The sequence below is a fragment of the Rhincodon typus genome, chromosome 21, assembly GCF_021869965.1.
Source record: "Rhincodon typus isolate 14 chromosome 21, sRhiTyp1.1, whole genome shotgun sequence".
Classification (NCBI taxonomy): Eukaryota; Metazoa; Chordata; class Chondrichthyes; order Orectolobiformes; family Rhincodontidae; genus Rhincodon; species Rhincodon typus.
This window is the reverse complement of record NC_063352.1, coordinates 39,890,638-39,904,317: the sequence shown is the minus strand read 5'-3', so window position 1 is coordinate 39,904,317 and position 13,680 is coordinate 39,890,638. Positions and strand designations below refer to the sequence as shown.

General features: G+C 39.8%; 1 protein-coding gene across 1 annotated transcript in view; it reads left to right on the top strand.

Annotated features, from left to right (window-relative positions):
• Nucleotides 1–3,097, top strand: part of mmd2a (monocyte to macrophage differentiation-associated 2a) — an 89,383-nt gene extending 86,286 nt beyond the window's left edge. Inside the window, exon 8 of the mRNA XM_048609654.1 lies at nt 2,606–3,097. Coding sequence (XP_048465611.1) covers nt 2,606–2,809 — 204 coding nt within the window. The 3' untranslated portion in view covers nt 2,810–3,097. The remainder of the gene's footprint in view (nt 1–2,605) is intronic.
• The last annotated feature ends 10,583 nt before the right edge of the window (nt 3,098–13,680 follow it).

Here is a 13,680-nt window from a genome sequence, read left to right as displayed (position 1 = left end):
TTAGTGAATGACCAGTTAAGGAATCTAGGATGATGTTGGAACATGCTCTTCAGAAAATAGTGGGAGTTTCTCTGGAGTGAAGGTACTGCCAGAACCTCACCACTGTTTATTTTGTGTCTTGTAAGTATGACCAGAAAAGTACAGCAGAAAGCATAGTTTAATTTTGACATACGGTATGAGTATTTGGGATTCAATGAGCAAAAGAAAATCCACTTCTACGAAATGTCTTGACTGGAGAACGAGCACTGTGAATCTCAGAGTAAGACTTGTGTTTACATAATGTCTTTCACACTGCCAATGAAGTGCTTTTGAAGTGTGTTCACTATTGTAAGGCAGGTAAATAGGTAGCTGATTTATGCAGAGCAAAACCTCACAAACAGTGATAACAAGGTGTAGAGCTGGATGAATACAGCAGGCCAAGCAGCATCAGAAGAGCAGGAAAGCTGACGTTTCAGGCCTAGACCCTTCTTCAGAAAACAGTATTCCTCACAAACAGTATTGCGATAATGACCAGATCATTTGTTTTAGTGAGATTGGTTGGAGAAGTGATATTGACCAGGACACCAACAAGAAATAACTTCCTCAAAGAATGGGATGGGATCTTCTTGGTCAATCAGAGAGGCAGACAGGGCTGAGGTTTAGTATTTTATCCAAAGGTGGGACCTCCAATAGCATAGAACTCCCTCACCCAGAATGTCAATCTAGACTGAGGGCTGGCAATCCCTTTTATATGAAGAGCCTTTTTTAAAAACAAAATCTTAAAATAAAATCTATTGACAGCCACAATACAAAAATTCAATACTTTGAAACTAATTACATTAGCAAATTACTACGTATCTCTAGTAAAATGCGTGTTGTATATGTAAAAATTCACGTATTAAATTTACAATTCACCATAAATAAAATTAAAATCAATTTAAAGTTGAATTATTACTTTTTAAAACCATTTTTGTTGTAACTTCATCAATAAAATCATCTTTAAAACAAACTTTAAGATGTACAGAAATACAATTGTTGTTGATTCTTGTGATATCAAGTTTTTGTAATAATTCACGGGACACTAATGTCACTGGCTAGGCCAGCATTTATTGCCTGCCAGAAGGCAGTTAAGAGTCAACCACATTGCTGTGGATCTGTAGTCACATGTAGGCCAGACAAGGTAAGAATGTCAGATTTCCTTCAATAAATGACATCAGCAATTAAAAATATACTTTGTCAAACCACATTCAGAATAGTTATCTCAGCCACAATAAAAAACAACAATGGATTTAACTGCAGAAACCTGTACAACAAACCAAAACTATGATTGTATGACTCCATTATTCAAGACCACAGTGTAGCTAAACCACTCAAACTGGTTTATTTAGAGCACAGTGGTTTTTTTTGTCAAAACAATCATTTGAAACTATAAGGTGTAGCCCAATTATTAGACCTTTATCCTCAGAGTAATTATATAGCTCGTACTTTTCTTGCTGCATTTTAGTTTAGGCTTTTGTCACGTTGGTACAATCTAGAAAGAAAAGACTGGGAGTTTCAGAGATGTTAAAGAGACACACGTGCATCTGGACCCACTGGTTTCAAACTCCTCGTCTCAATTGTGTTCAAATCTCTGGGTCCCTAGGTCCTGCAATCTTCTGACTTATGAGGTGAGAGTGTTCTCTACAGAGCCAGTTCTGTCCTCCAGCTAGTAGAGAGAGACATCACCATTGTACTGTGCTGCTGCAGAAGTCACAAATACAAGCAATTGAGAAACAACGTTTCTTAGTCTTTTTCTTTCACGTCAGCTATGGCTCAGATGGCAGCAGTCTTTTCTAAATTGAGATACAAAACGCTTGTTAGATCTCAGCTGGAGTCTTATGTACACGTCTGGGTGCCACGTTAGAGGAAGGATATGAATGAATTGGACAGAGCGGTTTACAAGAATGGTTCCAGGGTGAGGAACTTCAGTTATGACAGTAGATTGAGACTGTTGACCTTGGAGAAAAGAAAGGTTAAGAGGAGATTTGATGAAGGTTTTTGAAACCATGAGCAGGCTGGATAGAGTAGATAGCAAGAAAATGTTCCTGCTTGTAGAAGGAACAAGAGGGCTACAGATTTAAAGTGATCTGCAAAAGGGCAAAATGAGGAAAAGCTTTTTCAGTCAGCAAGTAATGACAGTCTGGAATTCACTGCCTGGAAGTATGCTGGAGACAGGTTCAATTGAGGCATTCAGGAGGACATTGGATGATTATTTGGATCAAAAATAATGTGCAGGGGTGAGGGGAGAAAAAGCGGGAAATTGGCACAAGGAAATGATGCTCATTTAACGAGCTGATGCAGGCACGATGGACTGAATGGCCTCATTCTGTGCTGTAATGCTTCTATGATTCTGAGATGATCTAGTCAGCGGTACACTGCTTTTTGTGAGACCCTGTTTTGTGGTAAATTGATTGCCATGGTTCCCCATGTTACCGCTAAGATGAAAAATTCCCGTTAACATGAAATTGTCTTTAAATTGTTCAGGATGTTAGTGGGATGCAGACCATTCAATTGCAGTATTGGTGAAGTGTTATACAACCAAGTGCTTTATCGAAATGAATGTGTTTTTCTTACTCTCTTGACTCAGCCAAACACCGCTGGACTGTTTGAATTGCTGGTGGGTGGTTTCTTCTACTGCCTCGGAATGTTGTTCTTCAAGAGCGATGGTCGGATTCCATTTGCACATGCAATCTGGCACCTTTTTGTGGCTATCGGAGCAGGCGTCCATTACTATGCCATCTGGAGGTATCTTTACCGTCCGGCCATGTTGGAAATGAGGACTTCCAAGTGATCCGATTGCAATCAGTAAGGAATAGTGCACATAGTGATCAAAAAGGAAAAGAATGCAGCAAACAAAATTGCTTGAGAACATTACAGAGATCTCTGGGTCATGATATAAAGGCGTAAAAATCAAAACCAGATACTCTGGGATCTGCTGTAGGTCTTTCAGCACTGAATTGCCAATTCAAAGGCCAGTATTAAACACAGATTCAGAGATACACACAGACACAATAGCATTCAGACACAAACACACACAGATACACACACAAAAACACAAACAAGTACAGCACACACAACAGATCTTGACATATGTACACAACAAATACACAGATACAAATGCACACACAGACATTCCGTCAAACTGTAGACTGGACTAGCATTCATAGCTGCACCATAATTTTTCACTAACCACGGAGTTTTATAGTCATACTTCTCCCCAAAAAAACTTGAATTCTTATTAGCGGTGTATATTTGCCAGACACGGTTACACCTTAATAGTTAATTTTTCTGTGAAAAGTACAAGTAAAAATCGTGTTTTCTTCTAGAACATTCTTTATTAACCTGTGAACTAGGTAACAGGCTGTCTTTACCAGAAATTGGCACAGTTGATAATCTGTTGCATTGTCTTAACTATTTCATGCAGCTATCAGATTTGGGGACATTTACCCTTAACTACTGATTTACACAATTATAACACGTTTTTTTCTCAGAATGGACAAAGACAGGGTAGAAAATGGACCTTATGGCACTCAATTTCCAGGATAATGCTAAACCCTGTGCCCTGAAGGGTACCTAAAATACTGACCTTAGATAATGTAGGCATTCTAAGCAGTCACTTAGAGAAGGCAAGAGCCCCCCCACCTACTCAACTGAGAGGTCTAAAGCCCATTTAATAAACACTCAACAAAATTAGACAGCACAGGGAGCAGGCTTGTACCACTCCAGGTTTGATGGGATTGCTGCAGCCTTGCCAGTAACTGCTGCCAAAAAGTGTTACCAATTTTTGAGTGGGGCGGCTGTGCTCTTGCCAGCCCCAGACCACACCCTTGGGTCACTGCCCTCTCAAAATCTCAACACCTCCACCCTACTCTCCCTTCCTTCCTGTTTATCTCCTTTCTCTACTGCCCCTCACCTTCACTCTCCAGGTGACCTTAAAGCCACATGTAGCCTAAATTGGATTTGGCCACCGCTGAGCCAGTCACTCCTCCAAAGGCAGTTCAAGTGAGGCCAGAGGTCCAATTTCAAGCCAGCTTTGGCCTTCCTAGCCACGGTGAATTTTTAGCCTAGAGTTTTTGAAGGCAAGAGACACTTAAATCAAGAGCTTTTCTATACCTTACTAATTCATATCTTCTCCCCTTTCGTGAGAATTTCTGGGGAAGTTTTCCAGTACCTTACCTCTGTGACCTGTCTCCATAACAACACAATTGTCAGCAGGTTAGCTGGCTATGGTGGGCATCACAATTGAGGCCCTGCATCTCCACCTCTGTAGAAGCTGGTGGATGTTTTTTATTCTTCACTATTATTTCAGTGACACTGCAGCCATTCATCCTATCTGTACAGCCATGGGCCTTGCCAGTGCAGCACAGATCAGGGATTCAACTAAGGACCTGCCTGTGTGTTCAGCTCAGTGTTGGGCAGTGCCTTGACACACCACTCCATAAGGGGGAGCCTTGCTTTCTTTTCCAATCATCTACAGAAGGCAGGACTTTCAACTTACAATATTTTACAAATTCTGTCTAACTTTAGAACAGCGCGTCTAAAAATATCTGCAGCGCAGTGAAAACGGTCTGATTAAATTTCCATGTGAAAAATGAGAGAGTTTATAAATGTAGACAGGCACTGCCTTTTAAGCAAGCAGTATTCAATTCCAGAGTCTTGCTCATTCAGATGCATAGTGTTAAATACAATTATTTCCTAAAGGAACTTAAACACCTCCTAATTTAAAAGGGGGCTGTCATCTGCTCTGACTGACTGTTACATTGGGTTGTAGTGGGAGGGTAACTGGTTATATATTGCGCTCTGTAAAAACTTTAAGAGTTTTGAGGTCTTGCAAACACCCTTTGTCTGTGAACCGGGGATGTTTTGGGGTAAATCTTAAGCTCATCATGAGTAAGTAAGGAGTAAACTTCTGTCTCAATACAGAGCTTCACTGGGATTAAGGAATTGGTTGTAGACACACTATCTTGAATGTCCTTGCTGGTAAACATTGACAAGTGGAGGACACTTCACAAAGTTTCACTGGTGTTATTGTGGTGTTTATTTAAAATGTTTTGATTCTCTTTTTAAAGGGCAGCATTCCAGCTTAAACAAGTTAAAGGAGAATTATTGTAATCAAGAACAAATACTTAGTACCATCCATAGATCTAATCAATCCCTTTCCATCACAAGAACACTAATTGACACCAGTGTAATATCACCTGACCTTGTTCCTCTCTCAGCCATCAGCTGCTAAAACTTTGGCCATGTCTGTATTTCCTCGAAGCTTAATTGCTCCAATATTCTCGCATCAACTGCAGCTTGTCCAAAACCCTGCTGCACATATCCTATCCTGGGCTAATTCCTGATTGCCCATCACCTTATTCTCATGGATGCTGGTACTCCATCTTTCAAATCAAAACCCTTGTGTTTAAATTCCTCCATGATTTTACCTGTCCCCTATCTCTATGACTGCCTCTAGCCTTTTGGCCAGACATTGCTTAATATTTCTTCTGTTGGGATTCTTTTCATTTTAAGTTTGGTAATGTCTCTGTGAAGTGCCTTCTGACATTTATACATGTTAAAGGCACTATATAAATATGGTTTATTGTTGCTGTTGTGAACAGCCTGAGTTTCTAGATGATCTCCTTCTAGCACTGGGATGGTGCCAAGAAAACCTTTTTATCTTCTGCTTGAAAGTGCAAACAATGGAGGGGTTGCCTCTACCAGAGAGCAGAGGTGCTGGGAATGTGACTGCTCTTGAGCACGCATCAAATTAAAGCATAGACATTGACTCAAGGTTGTTTCTCAAACAGATGTTTTGGGCCACATCAGAGGACTGGGGTGAAATATTCTTGTTGGTGGTCAACCTGTATATACCTCCAGGGGCAGGTGGGATTTGAACCTGGGCCTCCTGTACTAGAGGTAGGGACTCAACCACTGCAGCACAAGAATCTAATATGGTGACCCCAATGTTGATTAAGATGCATTCAGAGTAGCATACACCATTCGTAAAATATTCGCTATCTTTGGTCCATTTGTATAGAGGGGTTTTCCTTATTTTGCCCTGGTTTTCCCACATGGCTTAGAGCTGTCCCTAATCAAAAAGCTAGACTGTTTGTAAACTGACAGCCAGTGGATAGACTCACGTGTTTCAATGCACATCGAAAAACCACTCACAGTTGTCAGAAATCAAACAGGAGTTATAGAAATGTAAGAACACTTGAGGGGAAATTAGGTCAAATGCTCTGAAATGTTAGTGAGAAATACTGATTGCATTTTACGAATAGCTGTACAATAAACAGGATCACTCTGTTATGCTGCACCAATGATCTGTTTATACTATCACGTGCGCGCCAGAGCATTGCCAATTTCCAATACACCCCATCTTACAGCTGGCAGTCTGCAACATTTGGACAATACCGTCACTGTCTCAATCACAGACTACCTTTCGGCTGAATCCAGGGTGAGAGAAAGATCTTGAACTTATCTAGCACCTTTCGCAACCTCAGGATGTCCCAAAGCCTTTAAAGCCAATTGAATACTTTTGAAGCGTAGGCTTAGTTGTAATGTTGGACACACAGCAGCCAATTCTCATACACAAGTTCTACAAACACAAGTATGATAAAGACCAGATGATTTTTTTTTAACTGATTTACTTTTTTTTGATAGAGGGATAAATATTGACCAGGACACAAAGGAGAACTCACTTGCTGCTCTTCTAAATTGTACCGTAGTATGAAATCTTTTGCATCCACCTAAAAGATGGTACCTCCAACAGTGCGACATTCCCACAGGATTGCACTAGCCTCAGTTTTGTGTTTAAGTCTCTAAAGTGAGACCTCCACCCACAACCTTCTGACGTAAAGGGAAAAGTACTCTCAATTGAGCCCATGCTGAATGCCATCTTACATCTGCCAAGAGAGCAGTATAAACAGGCATTGGTCACTTGTTTACAGTAATCCTGTCAGTAAAATACCTGTAAGCCACAGAATCTACCACATAGAAAGAAGCCATCGTGCCTGTGTTAAGTCTTTGGAAGGGCTGTCTCATTAGTCTTACTCCTCATTTCTTTCCTTATAGCCCTGAAAATGTTTTCGTTTTCAGGTGTATGCCCAATTTCCTTGAGAAACCTATTATTAAATCTGCTGTCACCACCTTTTCAGGCAGTGCCTTCCAGATCATAACTAATTGATGCGTCAAAAAACCCCCCTTCTCTTCCCTCTGGTCCTTTTGCCACTTATGTTAAATCTACCTTTTGGCCCTCCTGCAAAAGGAAACAGTCTTTCCATTTGTAGTTATTAATTTCTATAAAATCTCCCATCACCTTCTCTGCCTGCCTTAAGGAGAACAGTCCTGGCTTCTCTAGTAACGTCCTACTTCATTTTTTTGTCTGGTGCTGTTGCACTAAAATAACTGATTTCTCAATGATTTCAGTTATTTAATCAGGATCCATTGCTTTTTTATTTATTAATCTGACCCTTCACAGTTCCCATCAAATATTATTGATGGTGAGCATTTTGATTTAGAAATAAGGGCCAGTTTACCCAAAGTATTGGTTACACTGTATTGATCTATCAGTGTTTTGTAAAATTCCCATTAGAATCACACCGGTTCATTTCTTGAGTGCAAAATTCTTCTGTATACTGTTTGAATGCATTCATTAACCTACTTAAAATAAACAGGTTAATGACTTCATTGAAGTAAAACAGAGATGTATAAAATGAATATTGTATTCACAGGGGAAATTAAACAATTTAGTCTATTACTGAGGGTAGTTCATTTTACTTGTTTTATATAAAAGAAGCAAAAATTTTTAGAACTCTGTATCTGGTTCATAGGGAAACAAAATTAATTCTTCTGTGTATCCAGGTTTCTCAAAAATCAGTCATAAGCATTACCTTTTTAATTCAAAAATGTGGTTATTTCTTTTCTCTGAACTCCTGCATGTTAATTAAGGCTTGTTTAGAGTTCTTTACTCTGATTTGCCAACTGAGCCAGTATCACAGGGATTAGTATATCCTCCACTGAGGTGCCAAAACCCAACCTTGTCCCTGAAAAAGATAGATGAGCAATTGAGTTGAGAGACAATGCGAAATCATTGCACGGACCTGTTTGGCTGAGGTATGAAATTACACTCGGATCTGACTCACCTACAAGAGCCATGTTACATTTTATGGTGATGCATTAGAACATTTAACAATGGGAAAAGTCTATTTGGCTCCAAATGCCAGTCCCTCTTGTTTGATAGGTCAATTCCACATTTACACCATGGGATCTCTTAAAGCCTTTTCTCCAGAGAAGCAAGGAGCTGCCGGTTTATATGGTCCAGTTCAGTGACCATACCTGATAAAATATTTCACAATCTATTCCCCTTTGGATGTAACAATTCCTATCAGCATGCTTCTTACTCTTTAATACCCTTAACTGGATCTTGTGCCTTGCAATATTTAAACGTTTACGTCACAGTGAACAAATTGCTTTGGTCAAGCTGTCAAATTAAGTTGCTGTGAAGCTTTGAATGTAAAAGGCATCCTTTGACATCTCACTTCTGATTAGAATCAACATCTCCATCATCACCTTGACTACATTGTTTCTGAGATTCTGGAAGAATCAAATCTAATTATGATTCATTTTACTTTGCTGATTACCTGAAAATGTCACCATGCTTTAAGAATGGGAGCACCCATCTTTGTCAAGACCTGGCGAGCCTTGTGCCAACAATGCATAAATAATGCATGTTAAAAAGAAATTGCAATGTACTTTCCTTAAAATTGTGTCATTACATGTTGTTGGGTCATAAATAATGTTTGTACAGTATTAATGCAGCCCCATGTTACCAAATTGCACATTGAACTGTGGCAAAAGAGAATGTGATAGGGGATAGCCTGTAAGTCACCCTGTGCAAAATTGGGAGTGATCAGCTCAGAAGTGCGTCATGGGAATCTTAGGCCAAGAAGGGAGATCCCCATAATGTATTGGTAATGTCAAGGCCAACCAAGTCCAGAAAAAATGCAAAATGAAGGAATACAGTCATTGTGTTACTCACTTCAGGAACTTCTAACCGTGCTGCCTATAACTTGGACTGATCTGCAGTCTCTGCTTTTTACTGTTTTGTACTGTCTACAAGAGGTAGTGTTGAATTTTAACTTTGAATGATTTGAGAGTTCTATGAAACTTTGATACTGACTTTGGATCTGACTAAAACGTAAGAAGTGAATGTTTTCTGTAACAATATGGGTCTGTTCTTTGGTGACTTGAGTATTTTATAGGCAAGATAATTTATGGTTCTTGTAATAGTTATTCCTAATGTCATATGGAGATTAAACATAAATACCTCACTAATTTCTGGTGTTATGTTTTTGTTTGAAGGGAGTAAAATGTTTTCCACAGGTTTATATGCAGAAGTGCCTTGCGACTTTATAATTACATTTAAGGCACTATATAAATGAAAGATGCTGTTCAATGTTCTTTCACCGTTTGGACAGGTCCATGGGAGTAGACCTGACGTGCAGACAATGGGGTAATTTTGACTTTGAGCCCTGGTGTAAGCCATTAACCCTCAGGGCAGAGATAGAGAGAAACCTGGTGTGGGGGCCAATCTAGGCCAATGTCCAGGAAATGTGACACAAATGTCATCAGGGTCATTTGATCAATCTGTTACTGGTACCCAGCACCTTTATCCTTTGACCAAAAGCAAATTACTAGCTGATCAAGACTAGATTTGATAATAATAATGATACAAAGCTGTTTCTCGACTCATCAGTGGAACAGTTCTCTGGGCTTTGGGCAGTAGTCCCTGAGTGTTAGTGAGGAGGACGTCGGTGAGGTGGTTGGTGGAGTGAATTGGGCAGATGTGATTGCATCATATCCTGTTTCAATGCCAAGGTCACTGCCAAATGTTCCATCAGATTTCTGCTGGCTTTACTTTCTAGCGGTTTGATACAACAGGGAGAGCAATTAAGAGTCAGCCGTGTGGGTGTGGGACTGGAGTACACCGAATCAGCGGCAAAGTCTTTATTCACATCAGTGGCCTCAACTCATAACCAATGTGAAATGCTCTTTGTTTTCATACTGGAAATTGTAAATGGTAAGACCATTTTTTTAAAAAATCATTTGAGAGTAATATTTCTGTCTCACTGCTTCTGAGGTCAAACCTCATCCTCCAAGTTTACACAGGGGCAAGACCATTAATGAAAAATAAGATAAGGTACATTAAAATCATAAAAAAGACAGAAAAACACAGCGGGTCTGGCAGCATATTTATAATGTTTAAGAGCCCTTGTTGATTTTTCATTTTTTTGATTTTATTCTTCTATCAATTTTGTTTTAGAGCTGTGAATTGGGAAACTCTGTGCTAAAAATGACTTTTGGATTGTGGGTATCAAAGGCAAACAGACCAGACAAGCTTTTGTTTGTTTGTGAGGTCGGGCCTGGAAGTTATTTGCAGGTTGGTTCCTGATCAAAAGGTTTTGCTGACTCTTTGTCATCAGGGAAGAGCATTACTTTTAAACATATAGCAGAAATTGGCTATTAACAAGCTGAGAACCTGGGAATTGGTTCCAACAAGCCTGGAAAAGATCTTATGCTCAGGCAGGTGGCATATGTTGAATGATAACTGGGACCTTGTGGAGGAGGCGGTCAGTCTGTCAGGGAGTGGTCTGTGTTTAAATTGGATTTTGGAGAGAGAGAAAATGCCTCACTGTTCATGCAACAGCATGAAGATTTGAAAGCTCTCTGCCTAACCTCTCATGAGCAGCTCTTGGACACTCAGAGAACAGAAAACTAAGTATGAAGTATTACTGCCTTTATCTGAGTGAACTGTAAAAGTAACCCTGATCAACATCTTAAGGAAATCAACCAAGAAATCATCATCTATGCCCGTGGAACCATGCATCAAGAAAACTACTTAAGTAATCTAGTCAGTTTCATTATTTTCTTTTATTTATCCCCTAACTATGTTTGTCTTCTGCATTTTGAATGGGCTGAAAACAAAAAAAAATTGGGTTTAATTCATAGACCAATTAGATTACTTCATTGTTTAATTTTACTGTTCTAAAGTTACTATATTGTTAATAAATTGCTAAGTCTTTTGTTTAAAATACAAACCTGTGTCTGGAATTGATTATTCCTAGGGTCTGGGACTGGTTATTCAAAATTCAGTTTGGTAACAATAGGGATCCATTGTGAGGATCTTCAATGGTTTAATTTTACTGGGTTGTGAACACAATAGGAAAGAGGCTGATTTGGTTCATCTGTCTGTCTCTATGTCATAACACAATTCAAATATGACTTCTTCAGTGCCTATTTTACATTTTCAGTTCAAAAGACATGTTTCTCAGATGCTGAGTATTTCCAAAAGTGTTTTGTTTATTTTTCATTTCAGATTTCCAGCTTCTGCTGTATTTTGCTTTGAAGACTGCTTGCCTCAGGATCAAAATGTTCTTGATTCATGGATCACCTCATAGACTTGGTTGTGCATCCTGGATTAACACTCCAGTGCAATCTATAGGCAATGCTACATCGCCTTTTGGATAAATACATTTGATTGATTCCCTGCCCGTCATTTCAGGTGATGCAAAAGATGCCATGACACTGGTCAATGAAAAGCATTCACGAGTCCAGTGTTGTGGCCAATATTTATCTGCAAATTGACTTCACAAAAATAATTGATTATCTCATTGAGGTTTTCTGCAGAGTGCTGGAGTTTCAGTGACATAAGTAAAAGATTAGATGCAACTTTGGCACTAGGTATCCCACACCGTCTGTTACCTACTTGGCACAGAGCAGGGATTCAAGATTGCGACCATGGTAAATGTTTAGCTTAAAATATTGCCTAGAGACAATGTCATGGTTGAAGGGCCACCTTCTTTGAGTTACAGAAAATTATTCTACTTTCACAGCCAAAACAGCAGAGTTGGGAAGAAAGATTTTGCATTTGTGAAGCACCTTTTGCATCCTTTGGACATTCCAGAGCACTTTATAGGGACATTTCAAGGACAAAAAAAATGCTGTTTCTGAACTTAATGCCACAGCCTGGAAACTGGGAATTAATGACAAGCCGAATGGGATGTGTTAGAGCATAAGAAAGGACATGATAATAAATCTCTACATTAGGAAGTCAGGGAAAACTGTAGAAGCATCAAAGAATGCAACTGAGAAGAGATTGAAATGGTGTGGTCATCTGCTGTGGAGATAAAGGGACAGGTGTTGAGGGGAGGTGGAATTGCCAGAAAGAAGAAAAAGAAGCCTTGGGAAAATGGTAAGTTGCGATGACGAGAGATTTAAGTTTTGCAGGATTGGAAGAGGAGTGGCTGACTGGCAGAAAAAGTTGGTGAAGGGTGATTAACCAGCCTTGTGGTGACCCAAGTAAAATGGGGAAATCCAGAAGTCCCCAGATAAGGTACTGCACACCCAGAAAACAATGTCCTAGGAGAACCCACTGTTTTACAAACCCATTCCCAAAGGAATGCCCTAACTATTGACAGCAAGATGGATTCAAATCAGGGTTCATGTGGCACTGAGTTATCCAGTGATTGGTTAACAAAGTGGTAGGATGTCAGTTTTAAAAAATTCACTTGTGGGATTAGGGCAATGCTGACTGCGCCATCATTTATTATCTGTCCCTGGTTGCCATTGAGAAGGTGGTGGTGAGCTGCCTTCTTGAATCAGTCCACTTGCTGTAGATAGATCCACAATGCTGATTAAAAGGGAGGCCAGGATTTTGTTCTAGCAACAGTGAAGGAATGGTGATACATTTACAAGTCAGGATGGCGAGTGACTTAGAGGGGAACTTTTTAGGTGGTAGTGTTCCCTTATATCTGCTGCCCTTGTCCTTCTAGATGGAAGTGGTCATGGGCTTGGAAGGTGCTGTGTTAAGGATCTTGGTGGATTTCTGCAGTACATCTTGTAGATAGTAGCAGTGGTGTGCACTGAATGTCAGCGAGACATTTGTGGATATGGTGCCAGTCAAGGATGCTGTTTTGTTCTGGATGATGACAAGCTTCTTGAGTGTTATTGAAGCTGCACTTATTCAGGCAAGTGGGGAGTATTCCATCACACTCCTGTATTGTGAAGTTGGGTAGAGTACTTGTGGATTGGGAGGCAGGAAGTTAGAATTTAGTGTTTGTAAAATGTTTGGGAGGAAAGCATTGTATGGTCCCTTTAAAAGATGATGTGCTTTTTCTGTGCTTACAGATTTAAAGTTGATGTCTGTGAGCAGCAGCTTGAAAGTTTGCAAGTACACAGAGAGCACCCAAATTGAGACATTTGTATCAAAAGGCTATACAGTTAGCAGGCCAAGCAGCAGTTTATACTAAGACAATAGGCTTTTAAATTTAGCCAATCAATTTGAACCAGGTACTTAGGTACCGAAAACCTATTAAATTTCTGATGAAGGGTCTAGGCCTGAAGCGTCAGCCTTCCTGCCCCTCTGATGCTGCTTGGCCTGCTGTGTTCATCCAGCTCTACACCTTGTTATCTCAGATTTTCCAGCATCTGCAGTTCCTACTATCTCTAAATTTAAGTCTGATGGTTTTGACAACATAGGACAAATCCTATTGTAAGAAATATTGATATGTCATGAAGGGTATAAAAAGAAGGGGAAAGTTCAATAAAGATCCTGGAACTAGCTGCCATCTGCCAGAACTAACGGCCCTCAACTCTCAACAGAGAATCACTAGTTCT